General features: G+C 50.0%; 1 protein-coding gene and 3 gene segments (V, D, J or C); 1 reads left to right on the top strand and 3 right to left on the bottom strand.

Annotated features, from left to right (window-relative positions):
- Positions 1-402: 402 nt before the first annotated feature.
- On the bottom strand, positions 403-2609 carry LOC107324958. The segment is given in 2 exon segments: positions 403-1018; positions 1835-2609. Coding segments are annotated over 2 exon segments (396 nt in total).
- Positions 2610-2618: 9 nt separating this feature from the next.
- Positions 2619-3819, bottom strand: LOC107324944. The segment is given in 2 exon segments: positions 2619-3592; positions 3768-3819. Coding segments are annotated over 2 exon segments (618 nt in total).
- Positions 3820-3875: 56 nt separating this feature from the next.
- LOC107324945 (feather keratin Cos1-1/Cos1-3/Cos2-1-like) lies at positions 3876-8625 on the top strand. The gene is made up of 2 exons (XM_032440931.1): positions 3876-4344; positions 7934-8625. Exons 1-2 carry the CDS (start codon positions 4144-4146, stop codon positions 8255-8257), a joined length of 525 nt encoding a protein of 174 aa, XP_032296822.1. The 5' UTR covers positions 3876-4143; the 3' UTR covers positions 8258-8625.
- A 726-nt stretch (positions 8626-9351) lies between these two features.
- Positions 9352-10740, bottom strand: LOC107324946. The segment is given in 1 exon segment: positions 9352-10740. A coding segment is annotated over 1 exon segment (531 nt).
- Positions 10741-17924: the final 7184 nt, after the last annotated feature.

A 17924-nucleotide genomic window follows, 5' to 3' on the forward strand; every position in this document is an offset into this window, starting at 1 on the left:
ATCCAGAACTTGGAAGGCAGTGTTTTCATGGGTATTGGCCTGTCTCTATTGTACATTCACATGACTTGGACTAGCTCGTCACTGAGAGTACACCTTCCCTGTGTGGTCCTAGCAGCTGTTGTATAGCTTCTGGCCCTGCCATACTTTTGCCAATTTGCCTATGCTCAGGGGCTTTCATAGGGTATTATTGGTACCAGCTACAGAGGGCCATGTATTGGAGCCCCCAGTCCCTCTTAACTCAACACTCCCATGGGTGCAGGAAGGCCCAGGATAGTGACTCATGTCCAAACACTCACAGCTTCTCACTGATGTCATGTCTTCTCCAAAAATGGAACAGTTCTCCTCCAGCTCACGATCTGGAAGACCCTTAAACTTACGCTTGTCCACTGAAGACTCCATGTGAGAGCAAATATCCCAATCTCCAGATACACAAATCACAATGCAGCATGTGTTCTCTGCACAGCCCATGGAAAAACTGTTTTGTCCAGGAGATTACAGAAGGGGAGTTCCAAGTCAGGACCTTTTTCATCACTTTTCATTCCTCTCAAGAAACAGACATCAGTGCCTTCTGGAAGAGGATGCTGACCTGCAGATCTCTGTGCGCACAGGGGAAGCAGCGCTGCCAGGGGAGAGCTGAGGGCCCCTTCCCCAGAGCTCCGCCTTGCACAGACTCAGCCCCTCCCTCCCCGGGATTGTTGCACGGCTGAGGAAGCTCCCTGCACCAGGGTGTCCTTCACAGCACAGAGGTACAAGGCGCTGTCAGAGAGCTCGACTTCTGCCAGCTGCAGGAGGCTGTATTTTGCGGTGGTGTTCAGCCACGTGGTGAAACGGCCGTTTTGTTTGGTGCCTGCTGTTGGCTGATATGTGACCAGCTGTGGGGCTTGGCCTTCCTTCTGCTGGTACCAAAGAAAGGCATCAAAGTTGGAGGTTTGGTATGTGCAGGAGATCTGGAAGGTGTTTCCCTCCTCCACTGTGACTTGTCTTTCTTGCTGGGTGACTGTGGTCTGCCCCATGGCATCTGGAAGAAGAAAGCAAAGGTAAGGAGCTCTGCAGGGAAGGCTCCAGCCTGCCAACATTGATTGGATACAAAACAGTGGGAAATAATTCTCCCTGTGTTTTGTCCTGAAGAAATGTGTTGAGGCCTAGACATATCAAGGTGGTTTTGGAAGACCTCTGATCTTGTAGGCCAAAGCAGATGCTGTGCTGTTTCCCTGCTGAGGGCAACAGGGAACAGCCTGTCCTGGCTCTGCAGGTTGAAGGATCCATGGGGCTACTGGGAAAAGACACATCCTGCTTCTTTATCCCTGTCATCCTGGAGCACTCTTATGTCCCTCAGTATACTCTAAGCTGAGCTGGGGGGTGACAAATGTCATCTCTGCCTGATCTGATATCCAGGAGAATACAGGAAGCCATGGACAATGTGCACCAGCCTGCATCCCCTTAATGCTGATGGGATGAGATTTTTAATGTCACTCTTGTGACTTTGACAGGATTTGCTTCTATTTGTAGGAAAAGCTGAAATATCTGACTGAAGAGATGGCATCAATCTTCAGTGATGGCAGCAGATGTGCTGGAAGGCAAAGGGAGAGATAGAGAGAAAAAAAAAAAAAGTGCAGAAAAGCTGGAGAGCTCCTGAGGTCTCTCTTATGTATCTTCCCTCATCATTTCCAACAGCAGCAGAATCTAGAGAGAACTGGTGCAATACCACCATTATCCATCAATATTTGCCCAAGTTTTATTTTTACTCAGGAGATGTTTGCCACAAAGACCCGGTGAGGCTGGTGAGCACTTCCTGGGGAGAAGATGGATGCCTTGATTAAAAGCCAGCACTTACCCAGCAGTTGTCCCAGGAAGGCAGTGAGGACGAGATAGCTGCGGTGCATGCTGAGACCGACCCTTCTGTTTGCTGAGTAAGAAGGAGGCAGAAAACCACCTCGCAGCCTAAGATGTCACAGCTGCCGGAAATGACTCTGCTGACTCCACAGGCAGGGTGCACGCTGCCATTAGCAACACCCACAGGTAACACCACCATTTCTCTTATAATCCTTAAGCACAGAGCCAAGTGCTGTTCCTGCTCTGTGGCTAATGAAGATTGTAGTTCCCCAGTGGAAGCACACACCTTCACCCACTGGCTTGACAAGCACTCCCATAGTCACACAGCTCATCAGTGTTAACACAGGCCCCTGCCAGGAGCCAGCATGTGGCTCTCAACCTTTTTTTAGGATAGGCCAGCCTGCTGATCACTGGCCAACAAATGCATGCAGTCCCCCACTCCTCTCACACACTTCCCCACACTCGTGCTGGTCCCGCAGATATTACCATGGGATCTCAGCCTGCTGAACCTCCACTCCCAGGCTTTGTGTTTCCTTACCCACCTCTGTCCCATTTTCCTCACAGTTTAATCCTGATGTGCTATGGATGTGGTTTTGGCCATTGGCAGCCAGTCTCTACATCTGCTGTCCTTGACCTTGGTGCACTCCCATATGAGAAAGAGAGTACATTTCAATGTTACACAAGTAAGTCAGGACTTACGAAGAGACCTGTGCTGTGCTGGTCAGGCATAGGTCTTATCCCAGCAGGTGTATTGAGTGGAAATTGTTGACCTCCCTCCTCTGGTCATTTTCTCACTGCCGCATTTCCCACAACTTTGACCCATTATGTATGCATTGCCTTAAAATTTGTCAGAGATTACACAGATGGCTCCAGTGCATCCTTATTATTTGTTTTCATCTTCTAACTTGTTGCTCACAAAGTTCTATGTCACTCCAAATCTAACAGCTTTAGTTCCCTAATGGCCAAAGAATTATGGTCTGAAGAGTTCTGGTTCCCTTCCTTGTCTCCCTTTTTGCTTACAGTTTGGGGTCAGTCTGTGCTTTGCTTATCAGACTCCATTTTACTTGTAATTCCCTTTGACCTGAGAAGGGACTTGATCCACAGCCAGCATGAGGCAGTAGCCCTCACAGTCAACACACCTTACAGAGGCCTCTGCTGAAAATACACCTCACCTCCAGAGGCTCTCAATCCTGTCACACTATCTCATAGTCTGAAGACAGAGACACTGTGGGGACCACTGGAAGGTGTTTGTGACCTCGACATGCCGCGCTCATGGAGGTGTGCAGCTGGAAGGCCTTATTCCAGAGGATGCCGAGCATTGCCAGGGACATTCTCCAGGTCAGCACTGTAAGCTCGGGAGGCCCCAGCCGGAGGTGACGCATCGCCCCCTGCGGGCCAGGAAACCACGGTGCCCCGCCACGCCCAAAGCGGTTCGTGTCCGGCCGCAGCCCCGGCTCCACTCCCCGTGTGCCCACGGCACAGTAATACACCGCCGCGTCCGCGAGCCGGGGCCGGGCGAGCCACAGGGCGCTGGAGCGGCGGTCTGCAGACACCAACAACCGCCCCTCCGGGTCCGGAACCTCCTTGGAGCCTTTAAAAACGCTCACAATGAATGCAGGCCCTCGGTCGGGGAGCTGACGGTACCAGTGAATGTAGTCGTTGATCTGTATTTTTGGGTGTGAGCAGGTGATGTTGATGCCGGTGCCCTCGCTGGTCTCTGCAGACGGCTCCTGCTGCACCTGGGCTCTGCTCACAGTCACTGCTGAGAAGAAAAGCAGCAGCAAACTCAGAAGATCCATTTTCTCCCGCTGAAATTTCATGCAGGCTGAGAGAGCTGCACGAGCTCGGAGAGAAGCCGAAGGGCAAGATGAGAGCACAGCCCCATCCCCCTGTAGCCCCCGCAGTGCGACCCCGCCGGCGGCAGCTCCGCGCACCCAGGAGCACCACGGCCAGAACCGCCAGAACCGCAGCCCGGCACTGTCGCATCCGGCCGCTCCGCCTCCCGCGTCACGCTGACTCTGGCAGCCCCGGCTCTGCTCCTCCCTCGGCGCCTCCTCCCCTCCGCCGCCGCCAGCTTCGCCCTGGGGCTGCACCCTGCGCCACTGTCACTCGGGGTTGCTCCCTGCTGCGAGTTCCTTGCGACTGTGCTCGGGAAGTGCTGTTCGGGCTCTGCGTGTCCCATAGCGTAGCCCAGGTGCGGACGCGTAAGAGGAGAGCTGAGGGACTGCTGTGAAAGCTCCTTCGGAGCAGAAGAACCAGTCGCCCGTCTACAGAGTCCCCCACGACCTGGGCAGGCGAGAGGGGAGAGCGATGCGGCCGACCCCTGGTGCCTCGCTTGTACCCGGTGCTGCCGCAACTCCGGAATCCCGGCAGCGGAAACGGGTCTTGTGCTGCTGCCCGGGAACGCGGCACCGCGAGAGCTCCACGAGCTCCGAGTCCCGCAGTCTGCTGCTGCCCGTGGTGCTGATGTCGCTGCTCGAGGAGTCCCAGAAAGGCCGGCTGCGGAACCGGGTAGGGCGTCTGGGAATGCGGAGCAACAGGATTTGAATGCTTAGGAGAGTCTGAGAGGGAGCCTGGAGTCACGGTTACAGATTCCCTGACAGGATCAGCGGGATCCAAAGCAAAGTTTATGGGGATAGGAAAGGTGCCTGCCACATCTGGTTGGGGTTCAAGGCCTGCACTTGTTCCATTAGAATTGTGAACCCCTGTTCTTGTAGCAGCACACAGCACATGTCAGGGAGTTCTTCAGCCCCAGTCTGACTCCAATATTTAGCAACAAGCCACTCATGCCACTCTCCCCAGTAACTGGTAATTTGTCCATGCTGTGTGCACAAGACTGAGTGAGATGGTGCAGAGTTAATAAATGATTCATAAGAGATCATAAGAGATCATAAGAGATCATAAGAGATCTGTGGAGATCAAACATTTGGCTCAACCTGATCTCAGGGGCCCCTTCTGCACACCACTCTATCCCTCCCCACATGTTCATCCCTTTCTCTGTATGTCCCAAGGAGTGATTCCATAGGTCTGTCTCACACCAGTCCCCATCCGTGTCCTGATTCACAGCTGCAACTCTTGCAAAGGCCAGGCTTGTCTTCCTGGAGGTTGCCTGGAGATTGTTTGATTTCTCATCAGCTCTTGTGATTGTTGAGATTTATTTCTTCGTATCATTTCCATTGCCTTTCTGCACACAGGCTTAAGGAAATACTTCGTCACAATCCTCTTGTGTCCCACATCCAGTACAACACGTTTTTTATGTATTTCATGAAATCTCTTCAAAAATGGGAAATGTGATGTGATGGAAGCACAAGTGGAGAATGCCTACTGGTGAGTGAAAGGAGAGGGAAGAGGAAGAACTCTGAAGATGATACCGATGTCCGAATATATGATGAAAGGCAGAGCATATTTGGACAATGAGGATGAGAAAAATCAAGTTCCTGTCCTAAAGCCCATGCTCTAAACAGAACCAGCACCACAGGACAAATGAACAATGATCTTCCTGGTGTTATGCACTAGTGCTCAATGTGGTAACAGGCACAAACTTTTACACCGGAATATCCATTTGAATGAGGGAAAGAGCATCTTTCATATGAGCGTGAAGGAGCAAAGCACTGAAATAAGCTGCCCATAGAGGTTTGTAATCTCCTTGGGAGATACTGAAAACACATCTGAATGAGATCCTGTTCAGGCTGATCTAGGGAATGTGCTTTACTATGGAAGTTGGACTAGATGATGTTCACGTGTCCCTTCCAACCCCTACATTTCTGTGATATTTTGATTCTACCTGCCAGTTAAAATGGCTCATAGATGTGTTCCTGAGTGCTTCATGGACTGTTCCTCTTATGTTCCTGTGCTCTGCTTTCTCCTCAGCATCTCTCCCACGTACAGCTTCAGCCCTGATCTATGTACCCCTATGACTAGTGCCCAGCATGCCCAGTACCTGCCATGCTGGACTTCTGGCCTCACCATGTTGGTCAAAAGCTGCAAGGATGCAGTGCCTAACTCCACTGTCATAACTGTGACCCCTCCTGTGATAGTGGTCCAGTCTGCCCACATCCACAGCTCCTTCATGCAGAACACTAGTGTGAGATCCTCCAACTCTGCTGCTGTTGCAGCATCCTCAACAGTGATGGAGTCTCCTTCAGTTTTGGGTACAGTGAACTCTCCGGCACTGTCAGGTGCTACTGCAGCACATGGAAGCCTGATGTGCTAAAACCACTAATGAGGGTCTATTCCTGGTCCCCTAGGAATTGGTAAAGTATGCTGAACTGAGGACTGAGATCCTGGCCATGGATTTCAGAAAGACTGAGTGTCCAGTGCTCTCTTCTAAAAAAAGGGAAGTAAGGGCACACTGAAGACATTGCTACAGCCTCATTTACTTGTCTCCTACTATCTCATTTCTCTTTCCTTTCTACTATTCTTTAAGACCCGCAGGACACAGGAGACTTCCAGGCATTCTGCTGGCTGCTCTCCCTCTATGGGACAGTCAGATAGGATTTCGGTGGGATCTCTGCAATAGATGATGGGAACAAATATCTGTCAGCTCCTGGTTACTGCCTGCACTGACAGGGTTCTCTCAAAGTGAGATCAAGTGTCTCTTCCTAGTCCTTACAACTGTCTGCTTCCCAATCTTCACCTCCACATGATCCTTTGTTGTTGTAGTCTTGTGTAGCAAAGGAAGAAAGGTAATTTTTGTTGTCAGGGAATGAGGTGAGGACATGAAGGCGGACTTCCATCCTCTGGAGAGATGGAGAGATGTGGATTTGATAGAAGGTGCACTCAGTGGAAAAGCAATGGGATGGATGGTTGCATTTAAGAGGAAGTGTCTTCTCTGGCTTCTCTGACAACATGTCCAGTGTCTACCATGACTCTCTTCTACTCACTTTTAACATCTGTTCTGTTTACAATCCGTTTTTCTCAGAGATCTCTTTTAGTTAGACCTACAATGAGTCTAGACTGACCTACTTTTGATTTTTTCAAACCCTTCTTTGATGCAGTACTAAAGAAACTATCCTGTGACTGCCAGGCATATTTATCTTCTGAACAGAAAATGGAAAAGGAACAGTCAAGTCTTCAGGGAGCTGTAGTTGTTGAAGCTATTTCCCTCAGACACAGTCTCATCATATTTCACCTACTGGTCTCTCTACGTATTCCCTTCCCTACCATTTTCAGCCTTCTCTGACAAACAGCCCTCTGAAAATAAAGGCTACATCAATGCACTCACAAAAGCACAGGCTCACATGGAATCAAAATCGCACGCACACTTCAGGTACATGTGTGCACTCATCACTCATGCTCAAGCACACGCTGCAGAGGCATGGGCTGAGGCAAAGGGGGCTGCCTGAGGAGACACTGGGGACCTTTCTGGCAGGGCAAAGCTGCAGTGCTCTGATGACAACCCCACTACACTTTATCAGGCTGACTTCACCTGCCTTCTCCAGACCTGATCACCACTAGAGCTGAGACATCGGTCTCACCCATGAAATTCTGCCCTATAAATGTTTGAGCCTTTAATCACAGAACTTCAAAGAAACCTTCTTTAGAAAATGGGCTCATCATAAATCTGGAAATGAAAAGGTAGCACTGAAGGAAATAAAAAAACAGCCCATATAATGAGAAGGGATATCTTACATTCAAAGTTAGTTATTCAGAAATTTATGGTCTGTATCAACCATACCTCTGGACCTGCAGCAATGAGGGACCAGTATAAAAGGCAGCCCAGTTCCCAACTCTGCCATCCACTTCTCTTGCCTTCTCCTCACTAGGAACTAGGTAAGTGTGAAGCCTTCTCTCCTCCTCTTGTCTCAACAAAATGTTATCAGACAGTTGAGTTCTGTGCTATGGGAGACCATGGAGGAGATGACGTCTGCTCAGAGAATGCTTGGGACACAGCTTACATGGCTTTAGATTGATGCACTCAAAAAGAGTCTCTCACATCCAGACAACTCTTTGTGGGACCCTGGCATAATGCAGAAATGTGACTTTCTTTCTCAGCCTTCTCCTCCATCCTTAGTAGTTGCCCTAGCTCCTTTGTGAGATGCTACCCAGGCTGTTTCTCGCATGCCCTCATGCTCTACTTTTTTCTGTCCCTCTCTCCTAGGTGTACCGCCAGCTCCAAGACATGTCCTGCTACACCCAGTGTGTGCCATGCCGACCCTGCGACACAACCCCTCTGGCCAGCAGCTGCAATGAGCCCTGTGTCCGGCAGTGCCAGAACTCCACCATTGTCATTGAGCTCTCCCCTGTGGTGGTGACCCTGCCCGGACCCATCCTCAGCTCCTTCCCACAGAACACTGTTGTAGCATCCTCCACCTCTGCTGCTGTTGGCAGCATCCTCAGTTCTGAGGGTGTTCCCATCACCTCAGGGGGCTTTGACCTCTCCAGCTTTGGCAGCCGCTACTGTGGCAGAAGATGCCTGCCCTGATAAAGGGACTGGCTGTGATCCTGGAGAAATTCTTCTTGAAACTGTGAACGTGATGCTGTATCAAGAAGGAATCTTTAAGACTGCTTTCAGAGACATTGACAGTCCTCAGCTATTCTGGGGAATGCTGGCAGGAAGGGCCAATCCTGGGCTTTTTGAAAACATGTCTCATGACTCTTCCAGTCCCTTCCACATTATTTTCTTCTTCCTTCTCCCCTCTGGCATCCCCCATTTTATTTCTTTCTCCATGCTGCTCTTGTGTGCTATGAAGCTCTGTAAAAAATCATTTCCTCTCTTAAAATTTGTTAAATATTTCTGCATCTCATTTGAGCTTTTGATGTTGTTTTCACATTAAACTGCCTCCAGAATTATCATGGGAGTATGGCTTGGCTCTTGATGTGTATTAGATGAGTATTATATTCACCCTTCTCCATCCCCAGGAGAACAGGAGGTTGTGACAGACCATAGAGGCTGTTGTCTTGGCACTGTCCCTTTCACCTGAAGAAGATAGTGATTCCACTAGATGCCTGTGGCAGAACAAGAGACTACTGGCCTTTTCCTAGCTATGTTTCTGCCCACAGCTATCTCCAAAACTTGAGTTAAGTGAGAACACAACCTCACCTCCTGTTACAGAACAGAAACTGTGGTGTCAAAGGCCATGAAAAGAGGCCACTTTGCTGGGTCATAGAAACAAGGCTCTTCTTGCTGTCACACGTGTTACACAGGGGTAGTAGGAGTGGATGGCAGAAGTTCTTTTTCCACCCTTCATCTCCTATTGTTTATGAGCCTCCTCAGAACCAACTGGTTCCTTTCAAAAACGTTGGCACAAGCCTTGTGTGAGCTCAGACTTGCAATTGGATGAATTCTGCACCATGGAGCCTGTGCTCAGTGTGACTACATTTTCCTCTATAAACATTCACTAAAGATTTCTGCATTACCCCTGAGCTTTTGATTATTCTTTCCACCTTGTATGGCTCCAGAGGGCCTCCAGCCCTGGGAGCTGTTCTCCCAGGGAGAATGTTTTTGCTCCTGGTGGGTACGAGATGAGTGTTTACAGAGACCCTTCTCTTTTGCCAGAAGAAAGGGAGGTTGTGACGCACTGCAAAGGCTGCTCTCTTGGGCACTGTCCCTAGAAGCAGAAGGTCTCTCTGCCAGTGGTAGAAGAGGGAACTATTGGCCTTTGCCTTGCAATATTTCTGCCCACAGCTAAGCCAAAAGGTTGCTTAAAGGGAGAACATGACCACTGATCAGCTTATGGAAAAAGCATGGGTATAAGCCTCCTTGCTGGCTCATAGAAACAGGGCTCCTCCTACTCTCACCAGTGTGGCACCAGGGAAGCAAGAGAGGACAGTAGAATTGTGAGGAGGTCTCCGTGGTGTATAACAGAACTTGTAATTTATGCGGTCTTACTCACTTCAGACATAGATGTGTCTGACTCACATTCAGTCAATGGCTGCAATGGGTGTCCTGCTCTTTTCTCCCGATAGCACAGGGAGGTGCATCTTGGTCAGAATGGAGTTTGTTGGCCCTGCAGGCAGCGCCCCCTGCGGGTCCCGACGGCACTGTACTCCCGGGACGACCAAAGCGGTTCGTGTCCGGCCGCAGCCCCGGCTCCTCTCCCCGTGTGCCTACGGCGCAGTAATACACCGCCGCGTCCCCGAGCCGGGGCCGGGCGAGCCACAGGGCGCTGGAGCGGCGGTCTGCCGACACCGACAGCCGTCCCACCGGGTTCGGCACCTCCTTGGAGTCTTTAAAAACGCTCACAATGAAGACAGGACCTCGGTCCGGGAGCTGACGGTACCAGTGGATGTTTTCGTTGGACTGTATGCTGGGGTGTGAGCAGGTGATGTTGATGCCGGTGTCCTCGCTGGTCTCTACCAAAGGCTCCTGCTGCACCTGGGCTCTGCTCACAGTCACTGCCGAGAAGAAAAGAAGCAGCAAACTCAGAAAATCCATTTTCTCCCGCTGAAATTTCATATCACAGGACAGAGGTGCACGAGCTGGGAAAGAAGCCAAAGATTCAGAGGCGTTCGCGGCCGAGGCCCCGGCCCTCGCAGGACACAAAGTCCGGCCCCGCCGGCGGCAGCCACGCGCACCCAGGAGCACCCCGCCAGCCGCGCTTGGCACTGCCACAGCCCGCTACTCCGCTGCCCTTGCCTGCCCTGGCTCTCTGCTCCGCCCGCGGTGCCTCCTCCCCGTCACCGCCCCCAGCTCCGCCCCGCGGCTGCTCGGAACCACCTCGCTGTCATTTGGATGTCCAGCAATGACATCTAAAGACATCTGCTATAAAACAGATCGCTGAAGAAGTTTTGAATGGAGTTGACCAGTAGTTCCTTCTGTTCCCTTCCTCAGTCGAGCTATGACTTCAACTGACATGACCCCAGAGAGATGACAGAGCTGCATCACAATGACATTAGCCAATCAGACACCCTTGGATGGATTGCTCGTCAGCTCCAGGACACAAGTATGTCCAAGTTTCATGACTAATTATGAAGGAAATAGAAGCATTCATTATGTCAGACATTCACTTCTCATTATTTACTCTGTCTCAAGGTCCAGTGGACATTCAATCTCCTTAGCTATCTTTTGGCTGTCATGGTGGACACTTTGCTCACTATTCTTCCCTGGCAAGTTTTCATCTCAGGAGGAGCTGTGGTCTTCCGGACTGCATCCCTGCATTCTCTTTGGAAGTTGCATGTCTGTGACTACTGATAGAGCCTCTTCTGTGTTGCAGGATATCACCATCTTCCATCTTCAAACATCTTGACTGCCTCTCTCTATGGCCCATTTGCAATGGACTCCACCTGCTGTTCCTTGACAGCCAAGAGGTCCAACTGAACTTCAGAATGCATTACACACTCCACACCCAATTGGTCAATAACACATTATTCTCCCACATTAGTTAGCCTTGGTGTGTCTTCAACTGGAAAATATTTGACTGTTCTGCACTGCACAACTAAGGGTGTTCAAGGTGCTTTAAAGCAGCCAGAGGAGGGCAGCAGAGCTGATAGTGGGGCTGGTAGGCATATCATTTAAGGAGAACCTGAGGACATGTGGGTTCTGTAGTTTGGAGAACACAAAGCTTTGGAATGACATCATTGCTCTCTACAATGTCCCGAAGAGAGAATGCAGAAAGGGTGGTCAGGGTCTCTTCTCCCTGCTATATGGTGAGAGGACATGTGAGGGAATGTCACAAAACAGTAAGAGGAGATGTTCAGGCCAGACAGTAGTGATGCTGTAAAACAGTTGATCATGAAACTCTCAGAGATTCAAATTGGAGGGCTAGAAGCCAGGCCTTATCTATTTTCTGTGCTGGATGCATGGGAGATAAGCTCCATCTATCATGTGTATGTTGCATAAAATATCCTCAGATTATATTCATTACTTTCGTAACATATTCAAACATTTTCCTGTATAGTACATAGATATTCCATACTTCCCCATAAAATCATTAACGTAGGGTTCTGCCTCATCGCACATGTTCAGACTTTTTGTGGTGGTGGTCCCACAGCCCTCTGGATGAAGTCAGTACTCTTCCTCCCTGTCCTCACTGCTTGAACCTTGTCTTCACCAATGCTCAGTTAGCTCTTTGTCTTGGTTACTCAATCCTTGCTTACACAAAACGAGCTGATTCAAAGCAGAACTTCCCTTGCCAACTTGATACAAGTTGTTCGGTATATTACTGTTATCTGGTAGGAAAAAGAGCACAGATTCTTCCTGTTTTCTCAGAAAAATCCAGGGTATTCATCAATGAGCACTAGCAAGCTTACCACTATTGCTACAACTGGTATCACTAGGATAAAAATAGTTTAATGTGAAGGTGGTCAAACACTGGAACAGGCTTCCTAAAGATGTGGATAATGCCCCATGCCTGTCAGTGTTGACTGACATTTTAATAATGCGTTCATGAATATGCTTTTCCTTGTTGTTAACACTAATGAGGTCAGGGAGTTGAACCTGAAGATGCCTTCCAGGTCCTCTTCTCTGCATTAGCTTTGTTAGCAGGAAGGCAGAGATAAGCAGAATCTATTGGGATCCTGAATTGCCGCTGATGTGATCAGAATACTTGTTGCTAAGTGGGCCACACAAGTCACAAAACAACTCACCTGCTCATGCACACACATGCGGAATCATGCAAACATCTGTACCCACAGGCACTCACATAAATTCAGCACACAGGCTCTGTTGTTTCACACCAATACCCTTCTAATTACTCTGCACTGATATCATTTTCCTTTGCTGGATTCTTCCAGTATGTGAACCGATGTTCATCCACACTGACTTTTTCCTGGAAAATGCTTGGTTTTTTCTCTCTACGACTCAAAAGACATCCATGACAATGAATGACAGAAGTGGGATTAAAAAGTTCAGCAAACCAACCACTACAAGGTCATCAATCAAGATCATATCGGCGTGCGGGTTGGAAGGGACCTTAGAGATCGATCCACCCCCGGATCGCACTCTGTCGGAGCAGAGCGGCACTTCAGCACTTGCCCAACAGGGGATCGAACTCCGGCCCCCAGGGCAAGCGGCGTCTTTAACCATGCGCCATCCCCCGGGGCACCCAGGACACGTTATCATCATTACTGAGATATTCTGCAATCATGAAGGTTTGTTAGAAAATAATCACTACTGCAATTTGCCTCTGGAAAATGGGGCAGCATGTCCACCTATAAAAGACAGCTCACTCTTTGGCCGCCATCCACTCTCTCACCTCCTCCCTGTCTGGGAGCGCAGGTGAGTGTGAAACGCCTTTCTGTTCGCTTTGTTCTCCAAACAGAGCCGAGCTCCACATGAAACTTCAGATGCTATACAGCTCGGATCTCCTAACAGTGAAAAGGGAATTAGGAGAATGTTTGTCGTGGAGGACGTGGGCCGTAAGGAAGGTCAGGCATGCTTTGACAGAATCCCAGAGGTTTACTGGCTGTGTCAGAATGAACCAAGATCCTTGAACACTCCGAACTGCCTTCATATCTCAAAGCACTGCAGGCCACTTTGATTCCCTGTCATAGGCGTGATGATAGGCTGCTCCTAATGCTTCCTCATGTTCTTTAGCCTCCCCTCTCGCCAGGTATACCTCTCATCCCTGAGACATTCTTGCGGCAACCCAGTAGCAGCCCATGCCAGCCTGTGGGCCCAACCCTCGGCCAGATCTCAAGAGCCCCTGTGTTCAGCAGTCCAGAACTTCCACCATTGTCATCCACTCTCTCCCGTGGTGGTGACCCTGCCTGGCCCCATCTCAGCTCTTCCACGAACACCGCGGATCCTCCACCTCTCTCGTTGGCAGCATCCCTTCAGCTCTGAGGGTGTGCCCATCCACCTCTGGGGCCTTGACCGCTCTGGCATTCCAACCTGCTACTGTGCAAGAAGGTGCAATCCCTGCTAAATGTGGTGCAGGCAAGACCCCAAGGAATATGCAACATGCGCAATGGACGAGAATGTGTTGCTGTTCTGCTCTGCAAGTCAGACATGTGGGCAGCATTTTGGCTCTGTCAACATGGCGAAAGGCCCTACTGATAGCTCCTCGTACTCACTCTTTCACTAAACATTTCTTGTTCTTTGCCTTTAGAGACCTCTGTTGTTAACCCCTAAAGATGAGCCTCCTGAGTGACCTGCTTCATCTCCCAAAAACTCTGGCGGGAGAAACAGGTCTTGGCAATGACGGAGACATAGAAAGGGGGAACGGATCCTTGTCGCTCCTGACTGTCGACTGTCTGCAGGCCTCTGCTTGGAGTGACAGCATTTCTCTCCTTAGACCTTAGACTCATTAAACACATTCTGCATCTCCCAGTTTTCCGTCTGGTTGTGTCGATTTTTTTACCCACATCCGCAGAGATGGCCGAAATTTAAAGCAATGCCCTTGTGAAGAAGCTTGGAGACTCCATCACTCCTCAAGTTAATGGAGGTCAGGCACACGCAGACATTCATTTTTTCAAGTACACGCTCTTGAGAAAGGAAACATGCTAGATGTCCCCACCAACAATTAACTACATCCCTGCCGTTCCTGTTTCTCCTTACACCAGATCCTCCTTGACCCTTGAGCATGTCAAGTGGGATTGGAAACTACAAATGACATCTTCATGAAGGACTCCTGCGACAGGGAATGTCCAGAAAGACAGAAGTCCACAGACTCCTGAGAAACCTGTTCCTGCTGTGTTGGGAGGGGCAGTGCTGGTGTTCCCAACAAAGCAATCTAGAACTGGAAGTGTATCGTTTCAAGGTATTGGCCTGTCCTATTGTACGTCCCATCACTTTGACTTGCCCTCATCACTGAGAGTACAGCTTCCGCCTTGTGTCCTAGCAGCCTGTTGCAGAGCTCCTGACCCTCCAACACATTTGCAAATTGCCTACTGTGCAGGGGCTCCCACAGGGTATTATGGTACCAGCTACAGAGGGCCATGTATTGGAGCCCCATCCCTCTGAAACTCAACACTTCCGTGGTGCAGGAAGGCCCAGGATACGTGACTCATGCCTCAAAACACTTCCCAGCTTCTCACTGATTTACTCCCAAAAAATTGAACAGTTTCTCCCAGCCAAACAATCTGGAAGATTTAAGTGCCCCATCCTTACCCCTTGCCACTGAAGACTTCTATCGAGACGCAAATATCCCCATCTCAGATACACAGAATACAATACAGCAAGTATTCTCGCACAGCCCATGAAAAACTGTGTGTCCAGGAGATTAAGAAGGAATTTCCAAGTCAGGACTCTTCATCATTTCATCCTCTCAAAAACAGACACATGCCTCTGAAAGATTGACCTGCAGATCTCTGTGCGCCACAGGTGGAAGCACGCTGCAGGGAGAGCTGAGGCCCCCTTCCCAGACTCCGCCTGCACCCCCAGCCACTCAGCCCCCCTCCCGGGATTGTTGCACGGCTGAGGAAGCTCCCTGCACCAGGGTGTCCTTCAACAGCCACAGAGGTACAAGCGTCAAGATTCGACTTCTGCACTGCAGGAGGGCGTATTTCCAGTGTGTGTCAGCCACGTGTGAAATACGCCGTTGTGCTGGGAACTGCTCTGCCTGATATGTACCAGCGGGCCTGGCCCTTTCTTCTGCTGACCACAAAAAGGCATCAAAGCTGAGTTGGTATCGTGCAGGAGTCTGTAAGTTTCCCTCCTCCACTGTGACTTGTCTTCTGCTGGGTAACCAGTGGCCCTCGCCATGGCATCTGGAAGAAAGGAACGAAGGAGCAGCTCTGCGAGAAGGCTCCAAGCCCGCCAGCACTGACGGATACAAAACAGTGTTTTTGTCCTGCAGAAAAAAGTATCTGAAACCTGGACATATCAAGTGTTGTGAGAGAGCCTGGCTGTAGGTCAAGCAGTTGCTTGTGCTGTCCCATGCTGAAGAACAGGGAACAAACCTTACTGCTTGAGGTTGGACGACCCATGAGCTATCTAGGAAAAGATAAGTCATCCTGCTCTACGATTCCAATCATCTGAAGCTCTTAAGGTCCCCAGTATACTCTAAACAGAGCTGGGGTGACAAATATAATCTCCTGTCTGATATATCTAGGAGAATACTGGAGCCATGGCAGTGTTCACCAGGCATATCCCCTTAATGCTGAATGGGCTGAATTTAACGCCACTATTGGACTTGAACAGAATCTGCTTCTTTTGTAGTAAAAGCTGAAATGTGGGATTGCACACACACATGGCATTCAATCTCTTGTGTGCAGCAGATGGTCCAGTAAAGAGAAAGGCAAGAGATTGAGAAGAAAAAAAAAGTGGAGAAAACAAGAGAGGCTGGGTCCCTCTTATGTATCTCCTCCAATCATTTCCAACAGCAGCAGACATCTATGAGAGAACTGGTGCAAAAACCCACATATGTCCATCAATATTTGCCCAAAGCTTTTTTACTCAGCGAGCTGTTTGCCACAAAGCCTCTGGCTGTGCGTGAGCAATCCTGGGGCGATGATGGATTCCTTGATTAAAGCCAAGACTTACCCAGCAGTTGTCCCAGGAAGACAGTGACGACGAGATAGCCTTGGTCGCATGCTGAGACCGACCCTTCTGTTTGCTGAGTGAAGAAAAGGCAGAAAATCCACCTTCCCAGCCCAAGATGAGCACAGCGCCCGGCAAATGACTCTGCGGCTCCACAGGCGGGTGCACACTGCCATCTAGCAACACCCACAAGGTAACATCACCATTTCTCTTGATAATCCTTAAGCACAGAGCCAAGTGCTGTTCTCCTGCTCTGTGGCTAATGAGGATTGCAGTTCCCCAGTGGAAGCAACACACCTTCACCCGGGCTTCACAAGGACTCCCACAATCACACAGCCATCTAGTGTTAGCAAGTCTCAGCACATTGCAATTTCTCTGCCTGTAGCCTGGCTTCTTTTACCCGCTCGTGGTATCAATCGTTACTGCATGTGGTTTGTTCAAGAAGGAGGTGTGCTGTCTCCCACTCCTCTCACACACTTCCCCACACTTGGCTGATCCCCCAGAATTACCATGGATCTCAGCCTGCCTCAACCTCCCCTCCAGGCTTTGTGTTCTTCCCTTACGCACCTCTGTCCAAATCAAAATCCCTTTCTCCCAGTCACTCATTTATCCTGCATGCATCATTAGATTTGTTTTGGCCACGGCAATCCAGACCCCTGCACAAGCAATCTCTGCATCTGTCTGCCTCATTGACCTTGGTGCACTCCCACATGAGAATAGAGACACAAGTTTCAGTGTACACAAGCAAGCAGGACTTACAGAGAACACAGTATGGTGCTGTGAGTGGTCCAGCGCATAGGTCTTATCGCCAGCAGTGACTGTCCTGGATATTTGTGTCTCCTCTCTCAGTGTCATCCTATCCATCTCTCACCACCAATTTCCCACACCTCTTGAACCTTTTCCATATGAAAGCCTTCAGATTGTCTTGAGATTTCACAGCTTCTCCAAGTGCATCCTTAATATTTGTTTCAGCTTGTAACTGTTCTCACAAAGTCTATATCACTCACTACAAACAAATAGTCTGTAGTCCCTAATGGCCAAGAAGTTACAGGCCAGTAAGAGTTCGGTGTTTCCCTGCCTGTCTCCCCCTTTTGCTTACTTATGTCATCTGTGCTTTGGCTACCAGACGTCCTTGACTTTACTTTTGAACTGATGAAGGGACTGACCACAGCCAGCATAAGTCCAGTATGCCCCACAGTCCAAACACACCTTACACGAGGGCCCTGCTGAAAATACACTCTCAAACCTGCAGAGGACCTGCAATCCTGTCAAACAACTCATAAGTCTCTAAACAGAAACGCACTCGTGGGACCATTGAAGGTTTGTGACCTCGACAATGCCGCGCTCATGAGGTGTGCAGCTGAATGCCTTACTCCGAGGATGCCAGCATGCGAGGGACAATTCCTCCAGTCAGCACTGTAACTCGGGAAGGCCCCAGCGGAGACGCACCGCCCCCTGCGGGTCCCGACGCACTGTGTCCCCGCACGCCCAAAGCGGTTTGTGCTCAGCCGCAAGCCCCGGCTCCTCTCCACCGTGTGCCAAGACGCAGTATACACCGCCTCTCCCCCGAGCCGCGCCGGGACAGCAAAGGCGCTGGAGCGGCGGTCTCCGACACTGACAGCCGCCCCACCGGGTCCAGCACCTCCTTGGACCTATAACGGCGCTGACGAGGAATGCCGCCTCTGCCTGGGAGCTGACGTACCACTGGATTAATATCCGAGCTGTATAA

The sequence above is a fragment of the Coturnix japonica genome, chromosome 27 (genome assembly GCF_001577835.2).
Source record: "Coturnix japonica isolate 7356 chromosome 27, Coturnix japonica 2.1, whole genome shotgun sequence".
NCBI classification, from domain to species: Eukaryota; Metazoa; Chordata; class Aves; order Galliformes; family Phasianidae; genus Coturnix; species Coturnix japonica.